Source organism: Oncorhynchus keta, unplaced genomic scaffold, assembly GCF_023373465.1.
Source record: "Oncorhynchus keta strain PuntledgeMale-10-30-2019 unplaced genomic scaffold, Oket_V2 Un_contig_29589_pilon_pilon, whole genome shotgun sequence".
NCBI classification, from domain to species: Eukaryota; Metazoa; Chordata; class Actinopteri; order Salmoniformes; family Salmonidae; genus Oncorhynchus; species Oncorhynchus keta.
In genome coordinates, this window is record NW_026286629.1 from 1,759 (window position 1) to 15,000 (window position 13,242).

Here is a 13,242-nt window from a genome sequence, read left to right on the forward strand (position 1 = left end):
AGCAGCCAAGTAAGTATGTCACTGTTGGTTAGAGCCTGTAACTAAGTATGTCACTGTTGGTTAGAGCCTGTAACTAAGTATGTCACTGTTGGTTAGAGCCTGTAACTAAGTATGTCACTGTTGGTTAGAGCCTGTAACTAAGTATGTCACTGTTGGTTAGAGCCTGTAACTAAGTATGTCACTGTTGGTTAGAGCCTGTAACTAAGTATGTCACTGTTGGTTAGAGCCTGTAACTAAGTATGTCACTGTTGGTTAGAGCCTGTAACTAAGTATGTCACTGTTGGTTAGAGCCTGTAACTAAGTATGTCACTGTTGGTTAGAGCCTGTAACTAAGTATGTCACTGTTGGTTAGAGCCTGTAACTAAGTATGTCACTGTTGGTTAGAGCCTGTAACTAAGTATGTCACTGTTGGTTAGAGCCTGTAACTAAGTATGTCACTGTTGGTTAGAGCCTGTAACTAAGTATGTCACTGTTGGTTAGAGCCTGTAACTAAGTATGTCACTGTTGGTTAGAGCCTGTAACTAAGTATGTCACTGTTGGTTAGAGCCTGTAACTAAGTATGTCACTGTTGGTTAGAGCCTGTAACTAAGTATGTCACTGTTGGTTAGAGCCTGTAACTAAGTATGTCACTGTTGGTTAGAGCCTGTAACTAAGTATGTCACTGTTGGTTAGAGCCTGTAACTAAGTATGTCACTGTTGGTTAGAGCCTGTAACTAAGTATGTCACTGTTGGTTAGAGCCTGTAACTAAGTATGTCACTGTTGGTTAGAGCCTGTAACTAAGTATGTCACTGTTGGTTAGAGCCTGTAACTAAGTATGTCACTGTTGGTTAGAGCCTGTAACTAAGTATGTCACTGTTGGTTAGAGCCTGTAACTAAGTATGTCACTGTTGGTTAGAGCCTGTAACTAAGTATGTCACTGTTGGTTAGAGCCTGTAACTAAGTATGTCACTGTTGGTTAGAGCCTGTAACTAAGTATGTCACTGTTGGTTAGAGCCTGTAACTAAGTATGTCACTGTTGGTTAGAGCCTGTAACTAAGTATGTCACTGTTGGTTAGAGCCTGTAACTAAGTATGTCACTGTTGGTTAGAGCCTGTAACTAAGTATGTCACTGTTGGTTAGAGCCTGTAACTAAGTATGTCACTGTTGGTTAGAGCCTGTAACTAAGTATGTCACTGTTGGTTAGAGCCTGTAACTAAGTATGTCACTGTTGGTTAGAGCCTGTAACTAAGTATGTCACTGTTGGTTAGAGCCTGTAACTAAGTATGTCACTGTTGGTTAGAGCCTGTAACTAAGTATGTCACTGTTGGTTAGAGCCTGTAACTAAGTATGTCACTGTTGGTTAGAGCCTGTAACTAAGTATGTCACTGTTGGTTAGAGCCTGTAACTAAGTATGTCACTGTTGGTTAGAGCCTGTAACTAAGTATGTCACTGTTGGTTAGAGCCTGTAACTAAGTATGTCACTGTTGGTTAGAGCCTGTAACTAAGTATGTCACTGTTGGTTAGAGCCTGTAACTAAGTATGTCACTGTTGGTTAGAGCCTGTAACTAAGTATGTCACTGTTGGTTAGAGCCTGTAACTAAGTATGTCACTGTTGGTTAGAGCCTGTAACTAAGTATGTCACTGTTGGTTAGAGCCTGTAACTAAGTATGTCACTGTTGGTTAGAGCCTGTAACTAAGTATGTCACTGTTGGTTAGAGCCTGTAACTAAGTATGTCACTGTTGGTTAGAGCCTGTAACTAAGTATGTCACTGTTGGTTAGAGCCTGTAACTAAGTATGTCACTGTTGGTTAGAGCCTGTAACTAAGTATGTCACTGTTGGTTAGAGCCTGTAACTAAGTATGTCACTGTTGGTTAGAGCCTGTAACTAAGTATGTCACTGTTGGTTAGAGCCTGTAACTAAGTATGTCACTGTTGGTTAGAGCCTGTAACTAAGTATGTCACTGTTGGTTAGAGCCTGTAACTAAGTATGTCACTGTTGGTTAGAGCCTGTAACTAAGTATGTCACTGTTGGTTAGAGCCTGTAACTAAGTATGTCACTGTTGGTTAGAGCCTGTAACTAAGTATGTCACTGTTGGTTAGAGCCTGTAACTAAGTATGTCACTGTTGGTTAGAGCCTGTAACTAAGTATGTCACTGTTGGTTAGAGCCTGTAACTAAGTATGTCACTGTTGGTTAGAGCCTGTAACTAAGTATGTCACTGTTGGTTAGAGCCTGTAACTAAGTATGTCACTGTTGGTTAGAGCCTGTAACTAAGTATGTCACTGTTGGTTAGAGCCTGTAACTAAGTATGTCACTGTTGGTTAGAGCCTGTAACTAAGTATGTCACTGTTGGTTAGAGCCTGTAACTAAGTATGTCACTGTTGGTTAGAGCCTGTAACTAAGTATGTCACTGTTGGTTAGAGCCTGTAACTAAGTATGTCACTGTTGGTTAGAGCCTGTAACTAAGTATGTCACTGTTGGTTAGAGCCTGTAACTAAGTATGTCACTGTTGGTTAGAGCCTGTAACTAAGTATGTCACTGTTGGTTAGAGCCTGTAACTAAGTATGTCACTGTTGGTTAGAGCCTGTAACTAAGTATGTCACTGTTGGTTAGAGCCTGTAACTAAGTATGTCACTGTTGGTTAGAGCCTGTAACTAAGTATGTCACTGTTGGTTAGAGCCTGTAACTAAGTATGTCACTGTTGGTTAGAGCCTGTAACTAAGTATGTCACTGTTGGTTAGAGCCTGTAACTAAGTATGTCACTGTTGGTTAGAGCCTGTAACTAAGTATGTCACTGTTGGTTAGAGCCTGTAACTAAGTATGTCACTGTTGGTTAGAGCCTGTAACTAAGTATGTCACTGTTGGTTAGAGCCTGTAACTAAGTATGTCACTGTTGGTTAGAGCCTGTAACTAAGTATGTCACTGTTGGTTAGAGCCTGTAACTAAGTATGTCACTGTTGGTTAGAGCCTGTAACTAAGTATGTCACTGTTGGTTAGAGCCTGTAACTAAGTATGTCACTGTTGGTTAGAGCCTGTAACTAAGTATGTCACTGTTGTATTAGAGCCTGCAAACGTGACAAACGTGACAAACTTTGATTTAGATCGCTGCGTCACTCAGAAACTTGTCAGTTGTGGCATATTTGGAACCAATGACGAGTCACTTCTCCTTCTCTTCCTCCTGTATTATTCAGACTGGTCTCTGTGTCGTCTACGTTTGTATCCAGGGTAACGTGTTAGAATATTAAGGTAGAAATGTAGAACCTACAAGCCTCTGTGACATGTAGAATGAGGAATCATGTCATTTCTATCTGAAACGTTCCGGAAGGAAGCTGGTCGAGGCCGTGTTCTTCCTCTGTGACATGTAGAATGAGGAATCATGTCATTTCTATCTGAAACGTTCCGGAAGGAATCTGGTCGAGGCCGTGTTCTTCCTCTGTGACTGACTTCCTGTTTTCTCCTCTCAGGTACACCATATTCAAGGACCACGTGTCTCTGGGAGACTGTATCCTTTTTGAGCCCTCGGAAGTGCAGTTTCACTGTTTGACCACCGGATGGCGTTTTATTGTCGTGAGTCTCGTCCTGGAGGCACAACTGGGCCATTTCCCCTTAGACAGAGCAGCGGCAAAGTCAAACGGGGCTATATTGTTTTCATGCATTTTTACAATAATGTGCTTTTTGGTGTTTTAAATTAGGGTTAGGCATTAGGTTCAACAGTGTGTTTTAAATTAGTGTTAGGCATTAGGTTCAACAGTGTGTTTTAAATTAGTGTTAGGCATTAGGTTCAACAGTGTGGTTAAATTAGGGTTAGGCATTAGGTTCAACAGTGTGGTTAAATTAGGGTTAGGCATTAGGTTCAACAGTGTGTTAGGCATTAGGTTCAACAGTGTGGTTAAATTTAAGATGAGATTGGATGACTTTGTGACTGTGCCAGCTAGGGACCACTGTATAGCTGCCTCCAGAACAACATTCATGACGGAGAATGCTAAAACAGCTGTTTAACCAAGAGGAAATAGAACACTATTGAGCCCTTAGAACAGCAGTTTCACTCTGACCAGGGAGGAATCTGTAAACTGGGTGATACTGTGAGCCAACATGTCTGCTTTCCTTCCAGATTTTGCTACTGTTAGATATAGTAAGGAGAGAGAGAGAAACATACAGCAACATTTGAATGTCTCCTCCTCCTCCTCACTTTATCTGATGGTTATTGTCAGAGTGGGTTTCTACATGTAAGCAACATTTTTGTTATTGAGAAATGCTGTTGGTGAAGTATTGCCTTGAAAGTGAGGAGTTTCCTGGTTTAGTTCATTATATTGAGGGAAACTCGGGGAAATGATTTGGTTGTGCAACTCGAGACATTTGACACACACATAAACACACACACACGGTACATCTGGCATATGGATGGTGTTTATGTGGGACTATTGATCATCACCACCACTGTTCTCCTCCTTAACTCACCTGTCTGCAGATGAGATCCATGATGGGCAGAACCTGGAGCTGTACTACCAGTAGAAGACTGAGGACACCACACACACACACACACCTATGTATTAACAAGGCTTGAGTTTGTTGATCATTGGATCAGGGTTTTTTGCGGAAGACATTGATGATGTTCTAGTGATGAAATGTTTTGATATTGTTTGGAAATAAAAACAAATATTTATATTAGTTTAATTTGTCTCCATCTCTAACTGGCATTATTATCTGGAAGTGTCCCACACGGCACCTTATTCCCTTTATAGTGCACTACTATAGACCAGATCCCTTTATAGTGCACTACTATAGAGCAGATCCCTTTATAGTGCACTACTATAGACCAGATCCCTTTATAGTGCACTACTATAGACCAGATCCCTTTATAGTGCACTACTATAGACCAGATCCCTTTATAGTGCACTACTATAGACCAGATCCCTTTATAGTGCACTACTATAGACCAGATCCCTTTATAGTGCACTACTATAGACCAGATCCCTTTATAGTGCACTACTATAGACCAGATCCCTTTATAGTGCACTACTATAGACCAGATCCTTTATAGTGCACTACTATGGACCAGATCCCTTTATAGTGCACTACTATAGACCAGATCCCTTTATAGTGTACTACTATAGACCAGATCCCTTTATAGTGCACTACTATAGACCAGATCCCTTTATAGTGCACTACTATAGACCAGATCCCTTTATAGTGCACTACTATAGACCAGATCCCTTTATAGTGCACTACTATAGACCAGATCCCTTTATAGTGTACTACTATAGACCAGATCCCTTTATAGTGCACTACTATAGACCAGATCCCTTTATAGTGCACTACTATAGACCAGATCCCTTTATAGTGCACTACTATAGACCAGATCCCTTTATAGTGCACTTCTATAGACCAGATCCCTTTATAGTGCACTACTATAGACCAGATCCCTTTATAGTGCACTACTATAGACCAGATCCCTTTATAGTGCACTTCTATAGACCAGATCCCTTTATAGTGCACTACTATAGACCAGATCCCTATATAGTGCACTACTATAGACCAGATCCCTATATAGTGCACTTCTATAGACCAGATCCCTTTATAGTGCACTACTATAGACCAGATCCCTTTATAGTGCACTACTATAGACCAGATCCCTTTATAGTGCACTACTATAGACCAGATCCCTTTATAGTGCACTTACTATAGACCAGATCCCTTTATAGTGCACTTCTATAGACCAGATCCCTTTATAGTGCACTACTATAGACCAGATCCCTTTATAGTGCACTACTATAGACCAGATCCCTATATAGTGCACTACTATAGACCAGATCCCTTTATAGTGCACTACTATAGACCAGATCCCTTTATAGTGCACTTCTATAGACCAGATCCCTTTATAGTGCACTACTATAGACCAGATCCCTTTATAGTGCACTACTATAGACCAGATCCCTATATAGTGCACTACTATAGACCAGATCCCTTTATAGTGCACTACTATAGACCAGATCCCTTTATAGTGCACTACTATAGACCAGATCCTTTATAGTGCACTACTATAGACCAGATCCCTTTATAGTGCACTACTATAGACCAGATCCCTTTATAGTGCACTACTATAGACCAGATCCCTTTATAGTGCACTACTATAGACCAGATCCCTTTATAGTGCACTACTATAGACCAGATCCCTTTATAGTGCACTACTATAGACCAGATCCCTTTATAGTGCACTACTATAGACCAGATCCCTTTATAGTGCACTACTATAGACCAGATCCCTTTATAGTGCACTACTATAGACCAGATCCCTTTATAGTGCACTACTATAGACCAGATCCCTTTATAGTGCACTACTATAGACCAGATCCCTTTATAGTGCACTACTATAGACCAGATCCCTTTATAGTGCACTACTATAGACCAGATCACTTTATAGTGCACTACTATAGACCAGATCCCTTTATAGTGCACTACTATAGACCAGATCCCTTTATAGAGCACTACTATAGACCAGATCCCTTTATAGTGCACTACTATAGACCAGATCCCTTTATAGTGCACTACTATAGACCAGATCCCTTTATAGTGCACTACTATAGACCAGATCACTTTATAGTGCACTACTATAGACCAGATCCCTTTATAGTGCACTACTATAGACCAGATCCCTTTATAGTGCACTACTATAGACCAGATCCCTTTATAGTGCACTACTATAGACCAGATCCCTTTATAGTGCACTACTATAGACCAGATCCCTTTATAGTGCACTACTATAGACCAGATCCCTTTATAGTGCACTACTATAGACCAGATCCCTTTATAGTGCACTACTATAGACCAGATCCCTTTATAGTGCACTACTATAGACCAGATCCCTTTATAGTGCACTACTATAGACCAGATCCCTTTATAGTGCACTACTATAGACCAGATCCCTTTATAGTGCACTACTATGGACCAGATCCCTTTATAGTGCACTACTATAGACCAGATCCCTTTATAGTGCACTACTATAGACCAGATCCCTTTATAGTGCACTACTATAGACCAGATCCCTATATAGTGCACTACTATAGACCAGATCCCTTTATAGTGACCAGATCCCTACTACTAGACCAGATCCCTTTATAGTGCACTACTATAGACCAGATCCCTTTATAGTGCACTACTATAGACCAGATCCCTTTATAGTGCACTACTATAGACCAGATCCCTTTATAGTGCACTACTATAGACCAGATCCCTTTATAGTGCACTACTATAGACCAGATCCCTTTATAGTGCACTACTATAGACCAGATCCCTTTATAGTGCACTACTATAGACCAGATCCCTTTATAGTGCACTACTATAGACCAGATCCCTTTATAGTGCACTACTATAGACCAGATCCCTTTATAGTGCACTACTATAGACCAGATCCCTTTATAGTGCACTACTATAGACCAGATCCCTTTATAGTGCACTACTATAGACCAGATCCCTTTATAGTGCACTACTATAGACCAGATCCCTTTATAGTGCACTACTATAGACCAGATCCCTTTATAGTGCACTACTATAGACCAGATCCCTTTATAGTGCACTACTATAGACCAGATCCCTTTATAGTGCACTACTATAGACCAGATCCCTTTATAGTGCACTACTATAGACCAGATCCCTTTATAGTGCACTACTATAGACCAGATCCCTTTATAGTGCACTACTATAGACCAGATCCCTTTATAGTGCACTACTATAGACCAGATCCCTTTATAGTGCACTACTATAGACCAGATCCCTTTATAGTGCACTACTATAGACCAGATCCCTATATAGTGCACTACTATAGACCAGATCCCTTTATAGTGCACTACTATAGACCAGATCCCTTTATAGTGCACTACTATAGACCAGATCCCTTTATAGTGCACTACTATAGACCAGATCCCTTTATAGTGCACTACTATAGACCAGATCCCTTTATAGTGCACTACTATAGACCAGATCCCTATATAGTGCACTACTATAGACCAGATCCCTTTATAGTGCACTACTATAGACCAGATCCCTTTATAGTGCACTACTATAGACCAGATCCCTTTATAGTGCACTACTATAGACCAGATCCCTTTATAGTGCACTACTATAGACCAGATCCCTTTATAGTGCACTACTATAGACCAGATCCCTTTATAGTGCACTACTATAGACCAGATCCCTTTATAGTGCACTACTATAGACCAGATCCCTTTATAGTGCACTACTATAGACCAGATCCCTTTATAGTGCACTACTATAGACCAGATCCCTTTATAGTGCACTACTATAGACCAGATCCCTTTATAGTGCACTACTATAGACCAGATCCCTTTATAGTGCACTACTATAGACCAGATCCCTTTATAGTGCACTACTATAGACCAGATCCCTTTATAGTGCACTACTATAGACCAGATCCCTTTATAGTGCACTACTATAGACCAGATCCCTTTATAGTGCACTACTATAGACCAGATCCCTTTATAGTGCACTACTATAGACCAGATCCCTTTATAGTGCACTACTATAGACCAGATCCCTTTATAGTGCACTACTATAGACCAGATCCCTTTATAGTGCACTACTATAGACCAGATCCCTTTATAGTGCACTACTATAGACCAGATCCCTTTATAGTGCACTACTATAGACCAGATCCCTTTATAGTGCACTACTATAGACCAGATCCCTTTATAGTGCACTACTATAGACCAGATCCCTTTATAGACCAGATCCCTTTACTACTATAGACCAGATCCCTTTATAGTGCACTACTATAGACCAGATCCCTTTATAGTGCACTACTATAGACCAGATCCCTTTATAGTGCACTACTATAGACCAGATCCCTTTATAGTGCACTACTATAGACCAGATCCCTTTATAGTGCACTACTATAGACCAGATCCCTTTATAGTGCACTACTATAGACCAGATCCCTTTATAGTGCACTACTATAGACCAGATCCCTTTATAGTGCACTACTATAGACCAGATCCCTTTATAGTGCACTACTATAGACCAGATCCCTTTATAGTGCACTACTATAGACCAGATCCCTTTATAGTGTACTACTATAGACCAGATCCCTTTATAGTGCACTACTATAGACCAGATCCCTTTATAGTGCACTACTATAGACCAGATCCCTTTATAGTGCACTACTATAGACCAGATCCCTTTATAGTGCACTACTATAGACCAGATCCCTTTATAGTGCACTACTATAGACCAGATCCCTTTATAGTGCACTACTATAGACCAGATCCCTTTATAGTGCACTACTATAGACCAGATCCCTTTATAGTGCACTACTATAGACCAGATCCCTTTATAGTGCACTACTATAGACCAGATCCCTTTATAGTGCACTACTATAGACCAGATCCCTTTATAGTGCACTACTATAGACCAGATCCCTTTATAGTGCACTACTATAGACCAGATCCCTTTATAGTGCACTACTATAGACCAGATCCCTTTATAGTGCACTACTATAGACCAGATCCCTTTATAGTGCACTACTATAGACCAGATCCCTTTATAGTGCACTACTATAGACCAGATCCCTTTATAGTGCACTACTATAGACCAGATCCCTTTATAGTGCACTACTATAGACCAGATCCCTTTATAGTGCACTACTATAGACCAGATCCCTTTATAGTGCACTACTATAGACCAGATCCCTTTATAGTGCACTACTATAGACCAGATCCCTTTATAGTGCACTACTATAGACCAGATCCTTTATAGTGCACTACTATAGACCAGATCCCTTTATAGTGCACTACTATAGACCAGATCCCTTTATAGTGCACTACTATAGACCAGATCCCTTTATAGTGCACTACTATAGACCAGATCCCTTTATAGTGCACTACTATAGACCAGATCCCTTTATAGTGCACTACTATAGACCAGATCCCTTTATAGTGCACTACTATAGACCAGATCCCTTTATAGTGCACTACTATAGACCAGATCCCTTTATAGTGCACTACTATAGACCAGATCCCTTTATAGTGCACTACTATAGACCAGATCCCTTTATAGTGCACTACTATAGACCAGATCCCTTTATAGTGCACTACTATAGACCAGATCCCTTTATAGTGCACTACTATAGACCAGATCCCTTTATAGTGCACTACTATAGACCAGATCCCTTTATAGTGCACTACTATAGACCAGATCCCTTTATAGTGCACTACTATAGACCAGATCCCTTTATAGTGCACTACTATAGACCAGATCCCTTTATAGTGCACTACTATAGACCAGATCCCTTTATAGTGCACTACTATAGACCAGATCCCTTTATAGTGCACTACTATAGACCAGATCCCTTTATAGTGCACTACTATAGACCAGATCCCTTTATAGTGCACTACTATAGACCAGATCCCTTTATAGTGCACTACTATAGACCAGATCCCTTTATAGTGCACTACTATAGACCAGATCCCTGCACTACTATAGACCAGATCCCTTTATAGTGCACTACTATAGACCAGATCCCTTTATAGTGCACTACTATAGACCAGATCCCTTTATAGTGCACTACTATAGACCAGATCCCTTTATAGTGCACTACTATAGACCAGATCCCTTTATAGTGCACTACTATAGACCAGATCCCTTTATAGTGCACTACTATAGACCAGATCCCTTTATAGTGCACTCAGATCCCTTTATAGTGCACTACTATAGACCAGATCCCTTTATAGTGCACTACTATAGACCAGATCCCTTTATAGTGCACTACTATAGACCAGATCCCTTTTATAGTGCACTACTATAGACCAGACTCTGTTCTGTCTAGGTAAGAGGTTCCCTATATAGTGCACTACTATAGACCAGACTCTGTTCTGTCTAGGTAAGAGGTTCCCTATATAGTGTACTACTATAGACCAGACTCTTATGTCTAGGTAAGAGGTTCCCTATATAGTATACTACTATAGACCAGACTGTTCTGTGCCATTTGGGACAGAACCTCTGAATATTAGTCAATATTAACTGCAACGATGTTAAAGGTAGACTCAGCGATGTGGCGAAGATTCACAAAGTAAACTGCATAGTGGGTCCATTTCCGCATCAGCTAAAAGCGTTGAAGCGCGAGGCTCCACTTCTCTGCTGTTCTGCTCCCACGTTGTAACCGTGGAGAGACCGAGACCGTTGCTCTGTGTGATTGTCTGAGAGAGAAGGCTTCCATCTCGCTCGTCTCCGCTGCGGTCCTGCTCGTAGCAACGTCATTTCAGAGTTTAAATATTGAACACGCCGAATGGCACGTGTCTTTTTTTCCCCTGTTGCTCGTTTGAAAAACGAGATTCAGTCTTGGAGGTGTTTCCTGACCGATTGAGATGAGATACTGTACACACGGAAGCCTGTTTCAAATCCTCCGAATTAATTGAAGACAACTCAAACAAATCTGTATTTTGTACATTTTTGCTGGGGATGTTTTAGTTGTGCAATTTTACGTGAAGGTGTTTGGTGCGGTATTTCGTAACAAAAATTGCGACGTGTTGTCTTAAGAACACAAAGTCTGTCTGCTGGGCAGGTCCATCTATGCTATTGGATAGAGAGCTGTCACCACAGCGGTCAATTCAATTCAGCGGTCATAGAGATGGAAAGAGGCCGTATCATTGTATCTGTGTGTAGTGGGGGGTCATAGAGATGGAAAGAGGCCGTATCATTGTATCTGTGTGTAGTGGGGGGTCATAGAGATGGAAAGAGGCCGTATCATTGTATCTGTGTGTAGTGGGGGGGTCATAGTGATGGAAAGAGGCCGTATCATTGTATCTGTGTGTAGTGGGGGGTCATAGAGATGGAAAGAGGCCGTATCATTGTATCCGTCCCACTACGGCGTCTGTGACATCATGGGTAGTGCCGATCACGATTGGCTGATACCTCCTGATGACCCTTGGCTGCACATGACTCCCAACAGGGTCACCAGTAGGGATCAGCCAATGAAGTTGGAAGTCCCAGCCAGTTGACTACATTGAAATGGTGGAAGTCCTCAATGGTGCTGCCCCGTGCTATAACACAACCGTTTGGCCACTAGAGGCCTCTATCATTCTCTATGGTGGTGGTAAAGCTTCCACCATATTGCCTCTATCATTCTCTATGGTAGTGGTAAAGCTTCCACCATATTGCCTCTATCATGCTCTATGGTACTGGTAAAGCTTCCACCATATTGCCTCTATCATGCTCTATGGTACTGGTACAGCTTCCACCATATTGCCTCTATCATTCTCTATGGTGGTGGTAAAGCTTCCACCATATTGCCTCTATCATTCTCTATGGTAGTGGTAAAGCTTCCACCATATTGCCTCTATCATTCTCTATGGTACTGGTAAAGCTTCCACCATATTGCCTCTATCATTCTCTATGGTAGTGGTAAAGCTTCCACCATATTGCCTCTATCATTCTCTATGGTAGTGGTAAAGCTTCCACCATATTGCCTCTATCATGCTCTATGGTACTGGTAAAGCTTCCACCATATTGCCTCTATCATTCTCTATGGTAGTGGTAAAGCTTCCACCATATTGCCTCTATCATTCTCTATGGTAGTGGTAAAGCTTCCACCATATTGCCTCTATCATTCTCTATGGTACTGGTAAAGCTTCCACCATATTGCCTCTATCATTCTCTATGGTGGTGGTAAAGCTTCCACCATATTGCCTCTATCATGCTCTATGGTGGTGGTAAAGCCTCTATCATTCTCTATGGTACTGGTAAAGCCTCTATCATTCTCTATGGTAGTGGTAAAGCTTCCACCATATTGCCTCTATCATTCTCTATGGTACTGGTAAAGCCTCTATCATTCTCTATGGTACTGGTAAAGCCTCTATCATTCTCTATGGTACTGGTAAAGCCTCTATCATTCTCTATGGTACTGGTAAAGCCTCTATCATTCTCTATGGTACTGGTAAAGCCTCTATCATTCTCTATGGTAGTGCTAAAGCTTCCACCATATTGCCTCTATCATTCTCTATGGTGGTGGTAAAGCTTCCACCATATTGCCTCTATCATTCTCTATGGTACTGGTAAAGCCTCTATCATTCTCTATGGTGGTGGTAAAGCCTCTATCATTCTCTATGGTACTGGTAAAGCCTCTATCATTCTCTATGGTAGTGGTAAAGCTTCCACCATATTGCCTCTATCATTCTCTATGGTGGTGGTAAAGCCTCTATCATTCTCTATGGTGGTGGTAAAGCCTCTATCATTCTCTATGGTGGTGGTAAAGCC

General features: G+C 41.2%; 1 protein-coding gene and 1 long non-coding RNA gene across 2 annotated transcripts in view; one reads left to right on the forward strand and one right to left on the reverse strand.

Annotated features, from left to right (window-relative positions):
• Nucleotides 1-3,066: 3,066 nt before the first annotated feature.
• Nucleotides 3,067-4,653, forward strand: LOC127923403 (uncharacterized). Its single transcript, XR_008114277.1, has 2 exons — nucleotides 3,067-3,481; nucleotides 4,448-4,653. It is a non-coding gene; the product is annotated as an uncharacterized LOC127923403 (long non-coding RNA).
• A 7,287-nt stretch (nucleotides 4,654-11,940) lies between these two features.
• The window catches only part of LOC127923404 (putative uncharacterized protein DDB_G0290521), an 11,675-nt gene continuing 10,373 nt past the window's right edge, over nucleotides 11,941-13,242 (reverse strand). The window contains exon 7 of the mRNA XM_052507443.1: nucleotides 11,941-12,029. Coding sequence (XP_052363403.1) covers nucleotides 11,941-12,029 — 89 coding nt within the window. The remainder of the gene's footprint in view (nucleotides 12,030-13,242) is intronic.